At 53.5% G+C, this 18,291-nt stretch overlaps 2 protein-coding genes across 2 annotated transcripts in view; one reads left to right on the top strand and one right to left on the bottom strand.

Annotated features, from left to right (window-relative positions):
• LOC311196741 (protein NDRG4-like) overlaps positions 1-18,291 on the bottom strand; it is a gene marked incomplete at both ends in the record, with an annotated part of 721,213 nt that overhangs the window by 343,099 nt on the left and 359,823 nt on the right.
• Positions 1-18,291, top strand: part of LOC311196463 (hydrocephalus-inducing protein homolog) — a gene marked incomplete at its 5' end in the record, with an annotated part of 68,508 nt that overhangs the window by 10,932 nt on the left and 39,285 nt on the right. The window contains 12 exons of the mRNA XM_084270033.1: positions 1,012-1,111; positions 2,139-2,257; positions 2,427-2,650; positions 5,309-5,376; positions 6,742-6,979; positions 9,038-9,173; positions 9,573-9,676; positions 12,771-12,954; positions 13,263-13,415; positions 14,570-14,808; positions 16,653-16,905; positions 17,654-17,797. Coding sequence (XP_084126159.1) covers positions 1,012-1,111; positions 2,139-2,257; positions 2,427-2,650; positions 5,309-5,376; positions 6,742-6,979; positions 9,038-9,173; positions 9,573-9,676; positions 12,771-12,954; positions 13,263-13,415; positions 14,570-14,808; positions 16,653-16,905; positions 17,654-17,797 — 1,962 coding nt within the window. The remainder of the gene's footprint in view (positions 1-1,011; positions 1,112-2,138; positions 2,258-2,426; positions 2,651-5,308; positions 5,377-6,741; positions 6,980-9,037; positions 9,174-9,572; positions 9,677-12,770; positions 12,955-13,262; positions 13,416-14,569; positions 14,809-16,652; positions 16,906-17,653; positions 17,798-18,291) is intronic.

The raw sequence follows: 18,291 nt of genomic DNA, 5'->3' as shown, positions 1-18,291 counted from the left end.
TGAGGGGCATTAAGGTGAGGCCCAGAAATCCATCTGCCCACAGAACCGAGTCCTGGTACTTCCCGTAGTGATGAGTGGGTGTGAAGAGTAGCCAGGTCCTTTGGAGTGGACACCTCTCCTAGACATCTACACTGATGTTAAAGAGTTTGCTCCAGGGCTGCCTACAAGTGGGCTACTACCCGATTCTCCCCCCTTGTGTCTCTGCCAGCATCAGCAACCTTTTGATTTCCATGAATTCTGTTATTTATGGAACAATCAATTTTGCTCCAGAGTTTTGCTCGTGTCTGTCTGTTCCCCCGACATGGGGCTGTGTGGATGTCAAACCATAGTAAAGATTTTCTCCTTTATCAACTGGAGAATCTAAAATTCCACTGACTTCCATTAGCCTTCTCTCCGGTGATGAGCCTTTAGCTCAGGCAGAGACACTTCTTGCTACCTGAATGTGCTGGAGAGGCTCCCTAAAAGCAGGGATAGACCTTTCAGGCCAAAAGTGGCTTCTGTCTTCCCACCTATCGCCCGTGGTGCTTGAGAGCACCCTGCAGAAATAATCAACCCCTTGTGACAAGTGGCTAGAGGAAATACTTGCTTGCAGGAGTTAGGAAGCTGATGGAGGGATGGTAGTCTGGGAAAGGCTTTGTGGGGTGACCCTGCTCTGGCAGGGGGTGGGCCTGGATGAGCTTTCGAGGTCCCTTCCAGCTCCTAACGGTCTGTGAGTCCGTGACTGGCTGGCACCTCTGAAGCGATCCTGCTGGACTCGCTGGAGTGTGAGCGGGGCTGGTTGCTCCGTTATAGCCCAAATTTAACAAAATGCCTCTCCCAGGTGCCAGTAAAGGTCAGGGACTTGGAAAGTTTTTCGCAGCTGCTTCCAAACTCCCTTATAAATATTGTTGATCAGTGTTACTGGCTCTTTGCTCTTCCCTGGTGCTCTAAATATCGGCTCATGGGGCCACGGTTGGAACGAAGGGATGTGACGTTTGAAGATAAATGGTTTGCTGTCTGCTTCTGTTTTAGGAGGGAGAGATTTGGCCGAATTGTTCGGCTGAAATTAGTGTGACCTTTAAGCCTCAAGAAGCCAGAGTCTATCAACAAAAGTTCCTCTGCGACATCTCAGGTACGGCTCCTCTCCCCTCCTGCTCTTGCCCGTGGTGGGGAGGAGCCTGGCTGAGGTATCATGGTGGGAATTTGGGGAGCTGCTTCTCCCTAGACATCCTAAAGCCCTGTGGTGGTTAGATGCTGCTGCAGGTGGCGAGTCCTGGAGCACCCAGGTGTGGAGCTGTATGTTGGGTGCAGGTGGTGCTGAGCTGCATCAGTATAAAGAGCAGATTTTTGTCTTGGGTTGTGTTTTCCTGAGCTTTACACCTTCCTTGAGTGGATTTCAAAGCTCATCTTAGCACATGGGAAGAGATTGAGAGGTCGCGTTGGAAACCCAGCATCACCCCAAATCCTGTGTTCAGTTTGGGCACCTGACTCCAAGAAGGACATGGAGGTCCTGGAGCGTATCCAGAGAAGGGCGGGGGGCTGGGGAAGGGGCTGGAGGGCAAATCCTCTGAGGAGCTGGGGATGTTCAGCCTGGAGAAGAGGAGGCTGAGGGGAGACGTTATTGCTCTCTCTAGCTCCCTGAAAGGAGGCTGTGGGGAGCTGGGGCTCAGCCTCTTCTCACAGATAAGTAGCGACAGGACGAGAGGGAATGGCTGCAAGTTGTGCCAGGGGAGGTTCGGGTTAGAAAGGAGGAGAAATTTCTTCTCCGAAAGAGCGGTTGGGCATTGGAAGGGGCTGCCCAGGGAGGTGGTGGAGTCACCGTCCCTCAGAAAGGTTGGATGAGGTACTTAGGGACATGGTTTAGTGAGTAATAGAGGTGGTGGGGGGATGGTTGGGCTGGATGATCTTGGAGGTCTTTTCCAGCCTTAATGATTCTGTGATTGTTTCAGGGTGCAAAGTGATGGCTCAATTAGAAAGCAGCCCAAGGGTTTGGTCAGAAAGGAGAAAGCAGCCCAAAGGCATATCTGCCAAGGGAAGGGTCCTGTACCTTTCTCTGGATCTTCCTGGGCTGATCCCTGCCAGCCCCAAGTCGGAGGCTAGAGCCTGGAAAATGCGGGATCAGAGGGAATTGATGTTCTGACATTGAATTCTCTCCCCAGGCCGTGAGGCCAGGCTGCCCCTGTACATCGAGGGGGAAGGTATAGGGCCTCGGCTGCGCTCCAGCTTTGAGCATCTGGACATCGGGGATGTCTTCATGGGAGCAGCGCACAAGTACGAGGTGAGCTGTGAGAGCTAGCAGGGCTTGGGCTGGAGCCTGGTGGCTCCTTGTGGGATTTCTGGCAGCTCAGGAGTTGAGCAGGGCAGCTCTGTGCCAGCTGGACAAAGCCAGAGGTTCTATGGAGTTGCCATAGAGGTCTATGCATTTCCATTTTGCCTTCCTGCTGCAGGTGGTGCTGTTTAACAAAGGACTCATCCAAGCTGTCTTCAGCTTGGTTCCTCCAACTACAGTTCTGGGCTCCTGCTTCACCTTTCGCCCCAGCGAGGGGAAGATTTTGCCAGACAGTCTCCAGGTCATCCAGATCTCCTTCAGTTCCACCATCCTGGGGCAGTTCACAGAAGAATTCAAGTTCAATGTGAATGGATCCCCCAAGCCCGTGACCTTGACTATCAGGTGAGTGGGGAGGTTACAGAAGCTTGGTGGGCACATCTGGAGTTCTCTCTGGGTAGTCATCTCCCACCTGCCTCATTTTCTGGCGAAGCAGAGAGAAAAAGGTGTTGTGGGAGGTCTTGGCGTGGGGATGCTAGGTTAAGAGCTGAGACCCTTTAACCTTGGCTCCAGTTTGAACCTTGCAACCCAGGGGTGATGACCTTCCTTCCTTCCTACACCCTCAATATACCCTGTTTAACTCTGAAAGACTTGTGCCTGTGGGAAGCACCTTGGCCTTCTTGGTGGAGCTTTCCAGGACACTCTTGGCACAGAGTTTGGTGGCGACAGGTTCCTATCGTGACCCTTTGACACCCCAGTGTGATGATCCTGGGGCTGTAAATGACTACCCATGCTGGAAAAAGTTTAACTGGAGCTTGTACAGGAAAGGTGTGGAGATGCCTGCTGCCCAGGGTGGGTACCAGGAGCTGGTAGCTCCTTCCCCCTTGGGTTGCGGCAGGCGTGTGATGGGCTGTAGATGGGTCTGGGATGGGTCTGTGATGTCCCACGTGAAAGCACAGCAAGGCCAAAAGCACTTTGGAGACCTTTGAGCAACAGGCCAGCCTGGGTGATTTTGTGTTTTATAATCCTCTGTTAAGAATCCACCCAACCTGGGTAGCAGCAGGCTCAGTGTCATCCCTCGCACTCCTGTGTTGGGACAAGGTGTCCTCCCAGCTCCTGTGCAGCGAGTGCTGCGCTGCCTCCTTCCTGCAGCTGGAAAAGCGCCGATGCAGGAGCCTGGGAGCTCTCTGCAGCAAGAACTCGGGCATCATCCTGTGGGCCGGTGCTGGTGCAGAAGATAATCTGCACCGAGCCGAGGGGGGAAAGAGAAAAGGCTGATAAGAGAGTCAAAGCTCCTTTCTCAGGCTCTCAGCAGCGGATAAACTTGTCCCAGTGGGTCATAACCATGGGCTGGTGGGATAGTGTGGTGTAGGCAGGCAAGCTGTGGGGCTGGCTGTGCCTCCTCGGCCACCAGCCTCCTGCTAGATCAAGGTAGCCAAGAAATGAAAGGAATCTGCAGTGGGTTTTGCCGGTGAGGCAAGAGAAACAGGTAAAAACAGAACAAGAAGTTTATTGCTTGAAGAGAGAGCAGGGAGTCGGTGTGACCAACTTGAGCTTCAAGACACCCACCTGCTCGAGCTGAGCGCCCCGCTCCTCGGGAGGCTTTGAGCGCTGGATTTAGTCCCATGTGGAGAACAACTCCCAGTTGGATGTGAGCTGGCTGGTGGGACACTGGGCTATGAAGAAGGGAACGAGGATGAGTGTTTGAGCAGTTCTTTGTTATCCTTCCCACTCAGCAAGAACCCCCTAGTCCACTAATGCTGCCATAAGATGTGATCGTTCCCAAAACATCCGTGTTTCCCCCCAGTTCCTTGCAAGCCGCACTGTTACCGGCTGTGGGGCACAGAGCTCTGGGTTGGCTCCTTGCCTGGACCTTCTGGGCAGCTGCTTGGGTTTGACTCGAGCCTGGATACCAGCGCACTCAGTAGGAATGGGAGCCTCCTGGCAAGGCTTGTCCTTGGCACTTTCCCAGTGTGATCCCCACTCGTTACCTGGCAAGTGCTGCAATGGAAAGCAGGGCTGTGCCCTTCCCTCCATCCCAAGTAAGCTCTTAGGGCTTGGGAGGTTGAGTCTGACCCTCTGAAGTCCTTGTGGAGGAACTTCAGCAGCAGTAGGGATCTCCTGCTGATGGAGGTCTGAGAGTTGAGGAAACTCCTGCCAGGTGCCCAAATCGTAGGTGACTGTTCTTTAAATGGAATACAAACCCAGGGCCTTGAGCGCTTGTTTCTTAGGTGCTTAGAAAGGGATGCTGGAAGTGGGACACCACGGATCAACGCGGGTCCCTCCTGTGGGATGCTGGGCTCTGTTCGTGTGCGGGACGGGACTAAAGCTGGAAGGCACCATTCGCTGTGCTCCCCGATTTAACTAAGAGGCGGAGCTGGGCTCGGGTGGCATCAGCCATGAGGTAAATTCATGAATGGTGTGTGGCTCCAAGGGCCGATTTCAGGCAGTGATGGCGAGTTTCGGAATTTGGAGCTGATTTTAGGGACAGGAGAGGAGGTGTGGTGGGTTCAGGGCCCCGTGTTTGGTTTAAGATGTGTTGTTCTTGGCTGTGTCAGCAGTGAGAAGCTGATACATTCCTGTGTAGAATTGTTGCTGATCTTGTTGTGGTCGGTGGGTGTCTGTGCGCTCCCCAGGATTCTGATAACTGTGTGGATCCAGATCTCCTGAGAAGACGCTCATACACTCAATGGAAACGCTGGCTCCAGCTGAGAAGGGAACCTGAGGAGGGTTACTCCATTGAGTCCACTTTTGTGTGGGCATCTCTACCCATGTGTTACAGATGGGGAAACCGAGTCACGGAGCCATCGCTTGTTTGCGGCCCCTCATTGAGCCAATTTGGGGGCATAGCTTTGCCCTATCCTGCCTGACACTGTGCCCTAAGCCCCATCTGATAGCTGCTGGCCACCTTCTGTCCCCATGGATGAGGGCAAGGGTGTGAGGGTCTGGTTTGAAACCCGCTGTGGTTCTGACACTGGCTCTTACCCGCCCGAGCAGCAGGGAGAGCTGAAAGCTCTGCAGTTCTCTAACTCAGCCAGTGCCTTTGTCTGTCTGTCCTCACAGTGGCTGCGTCGTTGGACCAACGTTCCACTTCAGTGTGCCTTGCCTCTACTTTGGCGACGTCTCCTTCGGTGAGTGCGCCCTGGGCTTGGACCGCGGGCCGAGAGGTCCGTGCGTTACCGAAACGGGGTGCTTGGAACCTCAGAGCACCCAGAATGTGTGTGTTCCTCTGCAGCAGCAGCCTTCAGGGCCCTTGGCAGCAGCATGGCCATGAGGGTATCAGTCCCTGAAAGGCCCCGGGAATGGGAGATGGGGAAAAAAGGATGATGCTGGCGGGGGAAAGAAGGGCGATGCCTGGGAGGGGGAGAAGGGCGACTCTGGGGTAGGGGGAAAAGGAAGACGTTGGAGGGGGAGAAGGGTGATGGAGCTGTGAACCAGCCTGGAGCTGCTCTGGATAAATGTTGGGAGGACAGGAGCCATTCGGTCCCCTGACCCTTAGTGTGAAATGTTAATAAGTGCTGGGAGGGCAGCTTGTTATCACCTACCCCATAATATGCCCAAGCCATAGCTCTGCGCAGAGCTCCTTCCCTGTGTCCCCCCACCCCGAAAGCCCAGTTCTGCTGTGCCAGTGCTGGTGGCTGAGCATCCAGAGCTCCATTGAAATGCAGGTTGTGGTTCTCCATCTCTGCCTCACAAAAGGCTTTTTACTGAGATGAGCTGAGGTTTTTAATGGGAAATCAATTGTGGATTGATGGAAGGGCCGTTATTGAGATGGGCCAGCCAAACCAGATGTCTTCTCCTGGGCTGGTCTCCTGCCTCTGCAGAACATCCCCACTGAGTGGGGTTATGCCACTGGTGAGGCAGGGAAAGCTGGTGTCAGAGCTTTTTGAGCAGTAATCAGACGTCGCCGTTCGTTAAGGAAGGTGAGACACGGCTTCTGCTGATTTCTCAGCCAGTGTCAGGCTCAGCTCCTGCCAAGTGGGCTGCAAACCTTCACGTGCTCCATCTGGTCGCCCTGAAACAGGAGATGCCGTAAGGATCCAGCTAACAAAACTGCATCAGAGGGCTTTGCATTGGGTTGTAGCTCCCCATTTCATCCATCCCTGCTTTTACTGCAGCTTCTCCTTGGTGCCAACCTGCTCTTCTGTATTGCAAACCACGGGGGGTGTTCATGGGGAGTTTTATGGATCCATTTCTCAGAGTAAATGCTCTGTCTGGCTGCTCGCTCCTATGAGAGATGTAACTGGTGCCGGTGTCGGGGCAGCTGAGAGAGAAAAACTCATGGCTTTGGGCATCAGAGCTGCCAAGGAGGGATCTCCATCACCAGCCTGGCACAGAGCTTCCATGGCAATGAATTCCTTGCTGGGCTTCTCAATTAGCTGCAATTCAGATTGAAGAGAGCCAAACTCCAGGCGCAATTTTACCGTGAGGGGCTGTTCACCCCAGGAATGTTGGGATAATGGGGGCATAAATCCCTCTGTGTGTCTCTTCCTCAGGCTTCCCTTGTACCGTGTCGTGTCGCCTCAAAAACACCTCCTTGGTGCCCATGACTTTTCACCTCCGCATCCCTGGGGACGGCTCGGGAACGCCCAGCGTTACCAGCACTGCTTGGCTGTCGAATGACAATCCTCAGCCCTGGAGATCGGGAGCTGAAGGTTCCATCAGGCCAGCCGAATTTACCATCGAGCCTCGCAGCGGGACCATCCGTGCCCTGGGATCCAAGAATATCAAGGTGTGGGGAGAATCCGGCCGGCCGTGCTTCAGCAGATGGAGCTGAAGCTTCACTGGTGGGGAGGAGCCGGGAGGGCTTTAGTGATGGGAGGGAGATAGATGCACTTCTGTTGTCTGGGTTGGTCTGGGGTGTTTGTGAAGGGGCATTAGTTTGTTTCCAGAACCATCCGCTGAGCATCCTGTGCCCTACGGTCAGGTGCGGAAGCCACGTGTGTGCTTGAGCGCTGCGTGGAGCCGTGGCTTTGGCTTAAGCGTGGGCAGAGGAAGGATGAGGGCAGCGGGTGGCCATTAGAGAGATGCCCTTGTGTAAAGCAGTTTGCTTTTCTTCCCGGACTTGTTTCCCCTCTCCCGGTGAGCAGAGGAGCTGCATTCACTGCAGCCATCCCTAGGGGGGCTGAAGCAGCTCTGCCAGGCGTGACCTGCACCCAACTTCTGGGGTCCTTTGCGTTTGGCCCTGGCTGTAAAGCTGAACTCGCTCGGTTTGAGGCAGCGCATTGCACCGGGAGTTACACTGTTGTAGCTGAGATTAGAACTGAGATTAATTTTAATACAGTGGTGAGCAGAGCAGTTGTCTGATTAGGCTTTAATTCAGTTTACACACACCCTGTTAACCACACGGGGTGTTGAACCAAGCAGATGCTGTCAGGAGACCTTTATTGCTCTCAGACTCTGCTCTACATATGGACCAGCAGAAGGATTAGGGGAAAATCCTTCTCCTTACCATGGAAGGAGAATCAGGGGACGCCACACACGGAACGATAGTTTTTGGGGGTGCTGAAGGTCTTTGACGTTCTTCTCTGTCACCAGGTCACCCTGTGCTCCAACACTGTGAAGAAGTACAAGCTGGTGCTGGTGGTGGATGTGGACGGTGTCGGCAAGGAGGTGCTGGGGCTGCCCCTCACAGCCAGGTATCGGCGCTTTCCTTCGCGGCGTGTCCTCTCTCCTGGTGCATCGTCTCTCCTCCCCTCACACAAAGGCCAGCTCCAAATGAGAAGTATTACTTAATGAGCTCATTAAGCAGGGCTTTGAAAGCAGCCAGTGTTGAGGAGCATCTGTGCTCACCAGACAGGCACGGCCCCCAGACTTTAATTATATTAATTAGATTAATTATAGACCTCTTTCTTTGGTGGGTGATGTGTAACAGGCTTCCAAAGGGCTGTCTCTCTCCTCCTTCCTGCAAGCAGTCAGTGGGGGAACTGGGGCTGGGTTGCCACCAAAGCACAGTGTTCCTTTGGGATGTGGGGAGCAGCCTGGTGTCTGTTTGGCTTAATGAAGGCACGTGCTAATGGGGAAGGGGCTTAGGGCAGGACTGGTGCAGGAAAAATAACAGCAAGATCTTCCGAAGGAGAAACAGAGTCCTTGATGCTGAGGGGAGCTCAGGTTTTGCTGCTTCCCTCTGGTCCTTTTGAGCATGAATGTTCTCACACTTAAGCCGGAAGTCATTCCTGCTGCAGCCAGGCTGGATCCCGCTGTGCTGTGGGTGTCAGTGTCATTACCAGTAGGATGCAGCTCACTGGTGCTTTTCTGCCATCCGGTCAGTGCCTGGGCTGTGATTTTATTTTTAACAACCACCCACTGCATAAGGCAGGTGCTGGCTCGGACCTTCCATCGCCGGGGCAAGCAGTTGAGGCTCTTCAGGCCCCTTTTCTGGAGAGGAGGGAGTAGTTTCTGCTGAGATACTGGGCCATACTGCACCAATCCTCGGTGGGAAGGTTCCTCCAGAGCTCAGGGCTTGCTGTGGGACCGTCAGGAGGGTCTTTGCAGACCTCCTGGGGCCAGGGTTCCTGTCAGACAGCTCTTGGACAGGGCACGGCAATCTGCCAGAGCACTTGGCCGTGCTGGCAAGGCGCTGCGGTGCAGAGACCCCGAGTTTGCTCCTCCTTCACAAGAGGTGGACGAATCAAATACAGGAAGCTGAAGGCGATTTATTGCTGTCGGGGTAATACATGTCTGTCTGACAGTGACAAATGTGTTCTGCTCCACTGCGCCCTGTTCAAGGAGGAAACACATTCTACGTTCTCTCAGTATCTCTAATTCCCTTTGGGACATCTCTTTGCCTAGATGCATCGCTCCTCGGCTGGAAGTGCTGGACCCCACTGTGACATTTGGACGGTGCTTCCTAAACTTCCCGTACGAGCAGACGCTGACCCTGGTGAACAAGAGCCACCTTCCAGGCTGCTACAGGCTCCTTCCTCAGGTTTGACATCGCATCTGCCCTCAACAGTTATCCAAGGGTTTATTAAGGGGATGGAAAATAATAACAAAGGGGTGGGGTAAGACCTTGCTGGTTTATATTCAGATGGGTTCTTGTTTGCAGCAAACCTTTGGGTGTAGAAGAACCCCCTCCTCCCGAATATAGACTTTGGGAAGAGGTTTGTATTCTAGTCTTTAGGTTGATTTTATGCAGGGTGGTGAAAAGCTGCTGTGAGGAGGCTGCTGGCATGGGAGTGTGTGTCTGTGGGTGCAGCAGCTTTTGGACCCCCTTGGGATGTGAAGCCCATCCCGGTCTCCCAGCTGGGTTCCGATGGTAGATGTTAAGGAGTGCAGGTTTTGTCGGAGGTCGCTCTGAATTTGAGTTTGATTCTGTCTCTTACAGAAGCACGAGCAGGGTGATGCTGTGCAGTACTCCAGCCCCATGCCCTCTGGGATCATCATGGGTTACCGGTCTGTCAGTATCCCGCTGGTGCTGGAAGCCCAGAAGTTGGGACATCATTCTGCTTCTGCTGTGCTCTCTTTGCTTGGGAACAAGAACTCCCCACTGGTGAGTCCTCAAGGTTCCTAATTCCAGGGATCCTTCCCGGGGCTGCAGTACGCAGCCAGGATGGATAAGGAAAGGGGTTCATGGTACAAGCAACAGCCAAGGTCTAGAAGAGAGGAAGGCTGGTGGGACTTCTTGGGCAGGTGACAGTCTGAGAGTCCGATGTGGCACATAATTACAGATAGGAGAGACGGGATAACAAGCGCAGTCTGCAACCCAGCATGGTCCCTGGAGCTCAGACTCTGCTGCGTGATTAGGTGAGCAGGAGCTGCTGCTTCAGAGCAGGAACTTTTGTTCAGGAGGGCACTGGGACACCCTGTGTGAGAAACCATGCTGAGAGCTTGGCCCATCACGTCGAGAAGTATCCGTCATATCTCTGCGTAAAGCCCTGTGCATCTCCACACCCCTGGCATCTGCAACGCAGGGACTCTTCCTTTTTCCAGCACAGGCTTGGAAATGGTGAAGCATTCCTGATGATGTTTCTGGAGCCTCCTGAAAGATGCTGTTAGCGTTCAGGCATCCACAGCAGCAGCAGTGAGAGCAAGATGTAGGCAGGAGAACGCCTTGTGTAGTGTCCTGGCTTCATCTAGCTGAAATCAAGAACAAATTTAGTTAATTATATTTTAGATTAGAATGATATTAACTTTGGAAATGGCTGTTTCAGGATGTCTTGCCATCTCTCTGAGCATGGATGCCACAGGAACCTTAAGCTTTCTGTACCCGAAAGGGAGGCTGGCCTTTTGAAAGCAGGCTGGGGATTGAAACTGTCATTAAAACAGATGGAAACAATGCTGCGCAATCCCTGGATGCCAGGGAACATCTCAAGCCTGGCCTTTGTGGCTGTGCTGATAGGAGAGACAGGCAAGCCTGAAGCGGGACAAACCAGTTGCTTGGGCGTAGACGGGGCGTTTCCCTGGAGAAGGGGGATTTCTGCCCTCGAGAACCAGCCTGCTGTTTAACTGCAGGTTCCTTGCAAAGCTTTTCCCCTTGAGCTAACGGCTTCTGGGTTCAAAGCTTTACCTTGCCTAAAGTATTTGCCTTTGGAAGTGAATGTCATCTTCATTTTCCTTGTGCTTCAGGTGGAGGAGCCCAGCTCTCCCTGGCAGGGGGTTGAGTGGCTCCACAAGCCCGTGAAGTCGTTCTTTAACATGCAGCATTTGCGCTCCCTCGCCGCGAGCGCCGGTAGAGGCTTCCCTGGGTGTACTGACCACAGGGATGGGAGTTTCTAGCCGTGGGGCGGCATTCTCCCTGTTTCCTGTAGCCTAAGCACAGTACTGGATTCATCTGAAGGTTTCTGGGCTAGCAGAGCATCAACTTGCACATGCTACACTGGTGGCAAATCCTCCCTGTAGGGGTCCTGTGACGTCAGCCTGACCCCGGGGGAATGGCTGCAGCGCGTCACGATGGAGCAGAGCGCGAGCTGGCTCTGAAGTCACCCCGTCAGCGCGGATACCGAGTCTGCGGCCGCGCCTTGCATTGCGTTGAGTCCCTCTGGGTGTCTGTCGCTTGGTGTTGGGCTTGCGGTGGCTGCGTGCCAGCTTTGGTGTGGCGTATTCTGTCATCCTCTGTGGGAAGGAGCTGGTAAAACCCAGACCTGGGGTTACTGGTGGTCACTCGGACCGCGGCCGTCTGCCAGGGACAGATGCTCTTCTTTCCTAAAGGATCTACCGTGACGTTATGGTACCCAGAAGCAAAGGCAGAGTGGTGCTGGGGGTGTACGTGCAGCAGTATTACCCAGAGCAAAGCTGCTCACCTTTCATGGGTGTCACATTGCCTGTCACGCTGTTGAACAGGGTTTTTCTTTCCCCCTTTATGAAGACAGCAGATGAAGAGTTTTGTTGGGCTTTTTAATAAGCCTTCTCCTTGGTGAGGATTCATTGTGTTAGTGCATGTTCCCTCGTTAAAACCAGCTAGCCTGAGCATCTTCCAGATGTTATTGTGTCCACCTCCAGAGGGCTCTGCCCTGCCTTTGCTGCTTCCACCCCACTGCCACGGGGAAGCCAAGGCAGCTGGTGAGACACAGCTCTTCCCTCCAGCTCCTTCTTCCTGGCAGCTCTGGGCAAGCATCAGCAAGACCTCAGCTTTCCCTACCTCCCTCCTCCTAGAGCGATGAAACATCTATCATCACACAGCTTCAGCTTCCCATTTTTGAGGTACCAGCCTTGGTACGTGGTTTGTTGGGTTTTTTTTGGCTCTTGCACAGTGCCCTGTTAAGAGACAAGCGTTTACAGACACTGCTCCTTCTGCCTGAACTGGACTAGTGATTCTGACAGCTGTCAGTGTCTTTTCCTCGAGTGGGCCATCGTTAAAGGTTTTCCATCAGGGAGGCTGTTTTCTCCTGTGGTTAAATCCCACTCCGTGCCCTCCGGTGAATCGCACAGCGATTGTCAGTGCTGGGAGTTCTGTGCGTTTGGGTTCTGTTGAAGGGTTGAGGTGTTCTTAGGAGCTGGGCTTGTTCAGCCTGGAGAAGAGAAGGCTTTGAGGGGACTTCATTGCAGCCTTCCTGTCCCTGAAGGGAGCAGAGGAACAGGAGGGAATCAGCTGTTCCAAAGGGCAGATACTGTCAGGACAAGGGGGATGGAGTGAAGCTGAAGGAGGGAAGGTTTAAATTAGATATTAGGGGGAAGTTTTTTAATGAGAGAGTGGTGAGGGGCTGGAACAGGCTGTCCAGAGAAGGGGTGGGTGCCCCATCCTTGGGGGTGTTCAAGGCCAGGTTGGATGGGACCCTGGGCAACCTTATGTAGCTCCAGGCGTGGAGGTTGTTGGCCCTGCCTGTGGCAGGGTGTTGGAGCTCTCTGGTCCTTGAGGTCCCTTCCAATCCAGACTGTTCTATGATTCGGAACTGGTGAAGTCCAAGCAGAGGAGATGAAGTTCCCTGGTTTTTAGCGCTGTGAGAAGGTGTCTCAGCACAGGAAACCGTGTTCCTCCTCCTACCATGGTCTCTACAAGAAGAAAACTTGGAGGGTCTCAGACTGTGGAGAGAAAAACAATCCTGCTTGAGGGACAGAATGAATAATGAATCTCTTGTTCCTGTAGTACTGGTAGTGCACAGAGGCAGCACCGAGAGGCAGCCAATGGCCGTGATCTCTGCTGCCAAGAGCCTGCTTTGCTGGGGGCTCGCGCTAGTTTTCAGGGGGCAGCTGTGTGGGGGATGCGGAAGAAGTTACCAGCCAAGTACAGCTGTCTGGAAGTCATAGAGGACAGTTTGGGGCAAGATCCAGTGGGAAAAGGAGCAGGAGCAAGAAAAGGAGCAGGAGCAGGCATGGGGTGGAGGAAGGAGAGCTGAGCAAGGGGGAAAATCAAGTGTGGGGAGCTGATTTTCCTTATCCCCCAGTAACAGGGGCCTGTGGCTTCCTGATGGGATCACTGTAGATCCCACACTTGCTCCAGGCCTCCTGCATCGGTGTTACAAGACTGCAAACGTCCAACAGCCATAATCATCCCCCAGTCTAGGAGTGCCCTGAGAGCCATCTCTTCTTTAAACTTTCCCTTGTCTTTGTTTTTTTTAATCTTCCCTACCTGGAGCAGACCATCAGCTTGAAGGCCATTGGAGAGGGACCAGTTGTCCACGTGTATCCCAGCAAGATTGATTTTGGCAATATCCACGTTCTGGCAGACGCTTCCCGCACTCTCTACCTTTCCAACCAGAGTCTTATCCCTGCATCCTTCCGGGCAGAGGTGGTAAGTATCTGTGGGGATATTTCCCAACAGAAATGATGGCTCCATAGCAGCCTGGGACTTGATTTTTGTACGTGATGTTTCCATGTCGCTATCTGAGAGAGCAGCAAGGTATTCCACCGCAGCGCAGCAAGAGGAGCCCAGCACTGGGGGACCGCTCACTAAGGCAGGGAGTTTTCCTGGATGGTTGAGCAGAAATTGATCCTAGGTCCTTTTCACAAGTTCTGGCTTTACATTGTGGGAGGTGTTTTGCTCTGAGCTGTGTATTTGGAGCTCTGAGATGAAGAGAAGCCCGTAGCCTTTTTCTCCTGAAAGGAGCACGGGTTTCCTGACCATCTCCCTACTCTCTCTGTGTTTGTTTCAAGCTCCTCCTGGTGATGGAGACCATTGCTCTGCTGCCAGCTTGCTCCCTCTGAATGTGGTTTTAGGAGGACTGGGGGGTCTAGCACCCTGATCGCCCCATCTGTAAAGGGCAATCTGGGAAAAACGAGAGGAAAAGAGAGGAAGAGAGAGGAAGCTGGGGCCATGCCCACGGGGCACAGCTGGCAGGTTTCTTCCTGCTTGTTTCTTCACTGCCTCTCTGTAAACATTCAGAGCTGGATTTCCCAAAGCAGAGAGCGCCAGGACACCTCACTGCGGCTGATGATCAGTGGGAATGGAGTGCTTCAGTCCTGGGGGGGCTGTTGGGAAGCACTGCCCAACTCTTGGGGAAAGAAGACTTTGGGCACCAGGATTTTACTCAACCTGTTTGGCAGAGTTTATCCTTCAGGCTCTAGGCCAGATCCCCCGGCTACATAGCTGCTGCAGTGGGGTTTGAGCAGTCCTGGCCTCGAGCCTTTGTGCAAACCCGTCGGTGGGGAAGCCAGGAGAGATGCAGCTTGCCTTGGTGTGCTCTCCCAGGGGGAGGCTGGGGGGGAATAAAGCTTTTCCCGAGGATGAGCATCCCTTGGGCTGGGCAAAGCAGGGTTAAGGAAGTGGATCTGTTAAAGGAGGGTGCAATACAAGCTCCAGCGTAGTTGCTGTTTCCAGACGCTTGGATTTAGGGAAACGAAGCCTTTATGTATTTACCCTCATGTCTTTAGTCCTTTCTCCTGCACCCCAGCAGAGAGCAGGGTCCGTGGTGTCCGTGCTCACTTAGCGTCTGCCGTGTCTTACAGGCTGGCAAACGCTCGCGCTGCAGGATTGAGCCCAGTAAAGGAGTGATCCCTCCCGAGACCGACATGGCTGTGGCTGTCATAGCAAACTTGGATGACATCGAACAATTCAAGGACGAGGTGACCGTGTCCATAGAGAACAGCCACAGCTACAACGTCCTCATCCAGGCTTTTGGCATTGGCACTACCATCATCACGGACAAACCGCTTGCTCCAGAGCTCAACTTGGGCCCCCACTTCAGGTAAGTTATCTCTCTGCTCCGGGCTCTGCCGTGGGCCCAGCAAGGAGGAGTTCTGCTGAAATCCTTGGGGCTGGTTCTCCTCCAGCACTCCAAGTCCTGTCTCGGTGCCACTGAAGCCCCAGGAACTCCTTTAGAAATGTTTTCTGGGCGTTTTTCAAGTTGTTAGATTCCCTCAGAAAGCCACTGAGCCAGACACCAGTTGGGAAATCGTTCCCGACTTGCCCTGGGTTAGAATCCATGCATTTCCTTGCTTTATGGAGTAAAGATTTGGAAGAAAACAGCAGGTTCCAGAAGCCTCCAGCTGGGAAATGTGACGTTACAAGTAGAAACACAGTACACAGTACTTTTTGCAGTAGCATTGCTGTCTTCTTCACTGGCTGTGGAGTATCGTCTGGCAGCGGCAGAGAACCTTGGCAGTAGCTTGTTAGCAACTCCTTGACTAAATTACCAGTGCTGTTTGGTTTCCCTTCTGCCCAGAGAGGAGGAGTCTCTTCTGCAGAGGAGAAGTCTCCTGAGGTTGGGTGGGATAAAGGGAGAGGGTTAATGGCAAGAGCTTAGCTCAGAGAAGGGGATTGGTTTGATCCTACCGTGTGTGTCTGAACCTGGCAGGTTCTTGCAAACAGGGGAGGGAAATAAGGTTTTTCAAAGTGTTTGAGACCTCTTGGAGCATTCCTCGGAGAAGGAATCACCTTCTCCAGGTGCCTGTTCCTTTCCCTGGCCAAAGAGGGTCCCCAGTTCTCCCATACCCTAACCTTTGGTTAGAGCCAGCAGGTTAATCCTACCTTAAGCATTTAGAATAGATTTTAGGGGTGCAAATATGAACCCACAAGCCATCCACGTCAGTAGGGACACTTGTCCAGCATGTCCTGTGCTCCATGCGGCCACAACTCAGCTACGCAAGGCAGAGGACAAGGCTACCGAGTTTCGTGTCCTCTGCCCCCCTTCGCCTCCTGGCCTGCGGGTTGTGGAGCTGCTGGGCTGCAACTGGGTGAGCTGAGGTGGGACCAGGGAGCATGGCAGATGAGTTGGGCTTTCCCAGAGCTGCAGGTTCTGCTCCAAGCTTTCCCCCGCTGCTGTCGGCAGCATAAACCGTTTCCTGCCCAGCTCGGGCCCATTGTTGTTGAGCAGCCTGTGGCCAGGGCTGGTTTGTTCTCTGCTGTCGCTGCTGCGCTTGCCTTTCGCTGCATGCAGCAGACGTGGTTTGCAAGCTCATCCTCCATCCCTTGGACAGACACCAACTGTTGCAGGAGCTTCTTGTTTCCTGGCCATGCTCAGATTTATAGGGGGTAAAATAATTCCTGCAGCCTGGCCTGCAGTCAGCATTCCTTGATGTGAAGGACTCAATCTCCATGGAATATTAATCTGGCTTTCTATCGAGCTGGAGTTCTTCATCTCTTGTTGTTGCTCTGGTCCTTCAGCCGCTCCATCTGGTCTTGCTGCTGTGCTCGTGTCGGGGAAACATCACTTGATCCCACGTTCTCTCAGCACATCTGGCTTCCCACAATACAAAACCAGCTTCAGTGTTCAGCCCAAGGATGATACATTGGGGATGAGGAGTCGGGTGCTCCTGAAGGGATGGGAGAGACGAGGGGGAATAACTGAGATGCTGATGTCCTTGGTGAAGCTTTTCCTTGCTCTGCGCAAACAGACCGGCTGCTGGATGCTGATAAACTTAGGGGCAACCAGGGTCTGGCTCTTGGTGTAACTTTGAGCTGGGTCAGTGGTTTTGGAGGTGGATTTGTTGCTGGGTGGGTGGTCAGATAAGGCCAGCGGGGCACTGAAGCCAGGTGGGTGCTGGGAAGAGGCAGTTCCTGAGCCATTTTCCATCTCTGCTTCTCTTCTAGCCTGGATCCCTGTTGTTACCACTTCAAGATAACAAACGCAGGACGACGCATCCATCGGCTCTATTGGAGAACGGAAGGTTTCCCCCCATTTCCCCGTCGTGGTCGTCTCCCTGCCATCCAAACCAAGGGCAAAGGTTCCTCCAAGAACACCAGGCCTGCCAGTCCCGTGTTTAAGCTTCAACCCCTGACAATGGAGCTGATGCCAGGCCAGACGATGGAGATGACTCTGGAGGGCTCCTCCAGCACTCCTCAGGTGAAGTCCCCCACGGGTGCTGAGCTCCCCATCGCATCACCTCCACTGGGGCTTCTCCTGCAGCCCCTTGACTTCTCCCTGAGAAGATGAACAAGTGCTTTCAAGAAAATATCTCAACGCCCCGAGTGACCATGTCAGCACCAGTTGCGCTCCTTGCTGGCCACCATCAGTTCCCAAGGGGTTTTTTTGGGGTGTTTCTATAGCTACCATCAAGCCAAGTTGCCCATACCAAAATAGGGGCTGAAGGAACAGGGGCAAACGGTGGGTTACAGGGAAGGAAGGGCAGAGAAAATAAGTTAGGCTTAGCCTAGGAGCAGAGGCAGGGAGTGGATTGAGAAACGGCGAGGTAATTTCTCTGGGGGAAGCAGGGAGTAAAACAAATGTCCTGGGAAGGGAGGGGAGCGTCTGGGAGCAGCGTTATTTTCCCTCTGCAGACAAACATGGGCAGAGGGCTTGCTTAGAGCCCAGTCCTGGAGGAGAAAAACGAGCAGCCGGAATGGTGGGAGTGATGTTCTCCATGGGGGAAGCTGCTCCCAGGGGTCATTAGAATTGACAGTTCCACTTGTATCAGTATTCCCATAACAGCTCACCCCAGTGTAATAGTTGTGGAGGGTTGATGGCCAAGATCCCATGGCATGGGTTTATCCAGGCTATCAAATTCCTTCTGTGTCCACGGCTTGCAAATTCCATTGTGTTTTCTGGGCTCCCTGCTGGCACTTGGTGGGTGACGTGTGACTCTTGCCCACAGGTAGTGAAGGAGCGGCTGGTGTGTCATGCCATCGTGGGGAACCAGTTTGGGAAGACACAGATAATGCAAGTGGATGTCACGTGCGAGTTCATTGCTCCCATCCTGCAAGTGTCGCCCAGAGCAATGTCTTTCCGGGTGGAGAAGGTAGGTCTCTGGGTTGGGTCCTGGTGTTTAGTAGCATGGCTGAGGACTGAAAGCCCACAGAGGGGTGTGATGGCCTTCAGGGAAGGAAGTTAAACATCTTCTCCAAGTCCTCAGGGCTTTGCCATTGGTTTGAGCAGGACCAAGCTATTGCCATCAACACTGAGATCATTATTTCTCCCCTGTGGGGTTGGGGACCATCTCTCCAGCTCTATTTTGCCTTTCTTGAGCTGGAGGCAAAATAGAGCTGCTGAGCCCATGGCCAGGTGTGTGGGACCCACAAGAACAGCATGGGCCTCACACAGCCATCCTCCTGTGTTGGGACTGGGGCGGGAGAGCAGGGTGCTGTGGCCGAGCGATGCCAAACGCCCTCCTCACCCCCCCAAACCCCCCCATGAGGCACCCTGTGAGCAAAGCGACCGTGTTTTTAGAGGTGGGACTGCTTAACTTCACCGGAGGGCGGTGACTCACCCCCCTCCCTGTTTTTTCCCCTTGTC

Source organism: Gallinula chloropus (genome assembly GCF_964237585.1).
Source record: "Gallinula chloropus genome assembly, chromosome: 13".
NCBI lineage: Eukaryota > Metazoa > Chordata > Aves > Gruiformes > Rallidae > Gallinula > Gallinula chloropus.
Note: the sequence above shows the minus strand (reverse complement) of the source record. Positions and strands in the feature narration are given on the sequence as shown.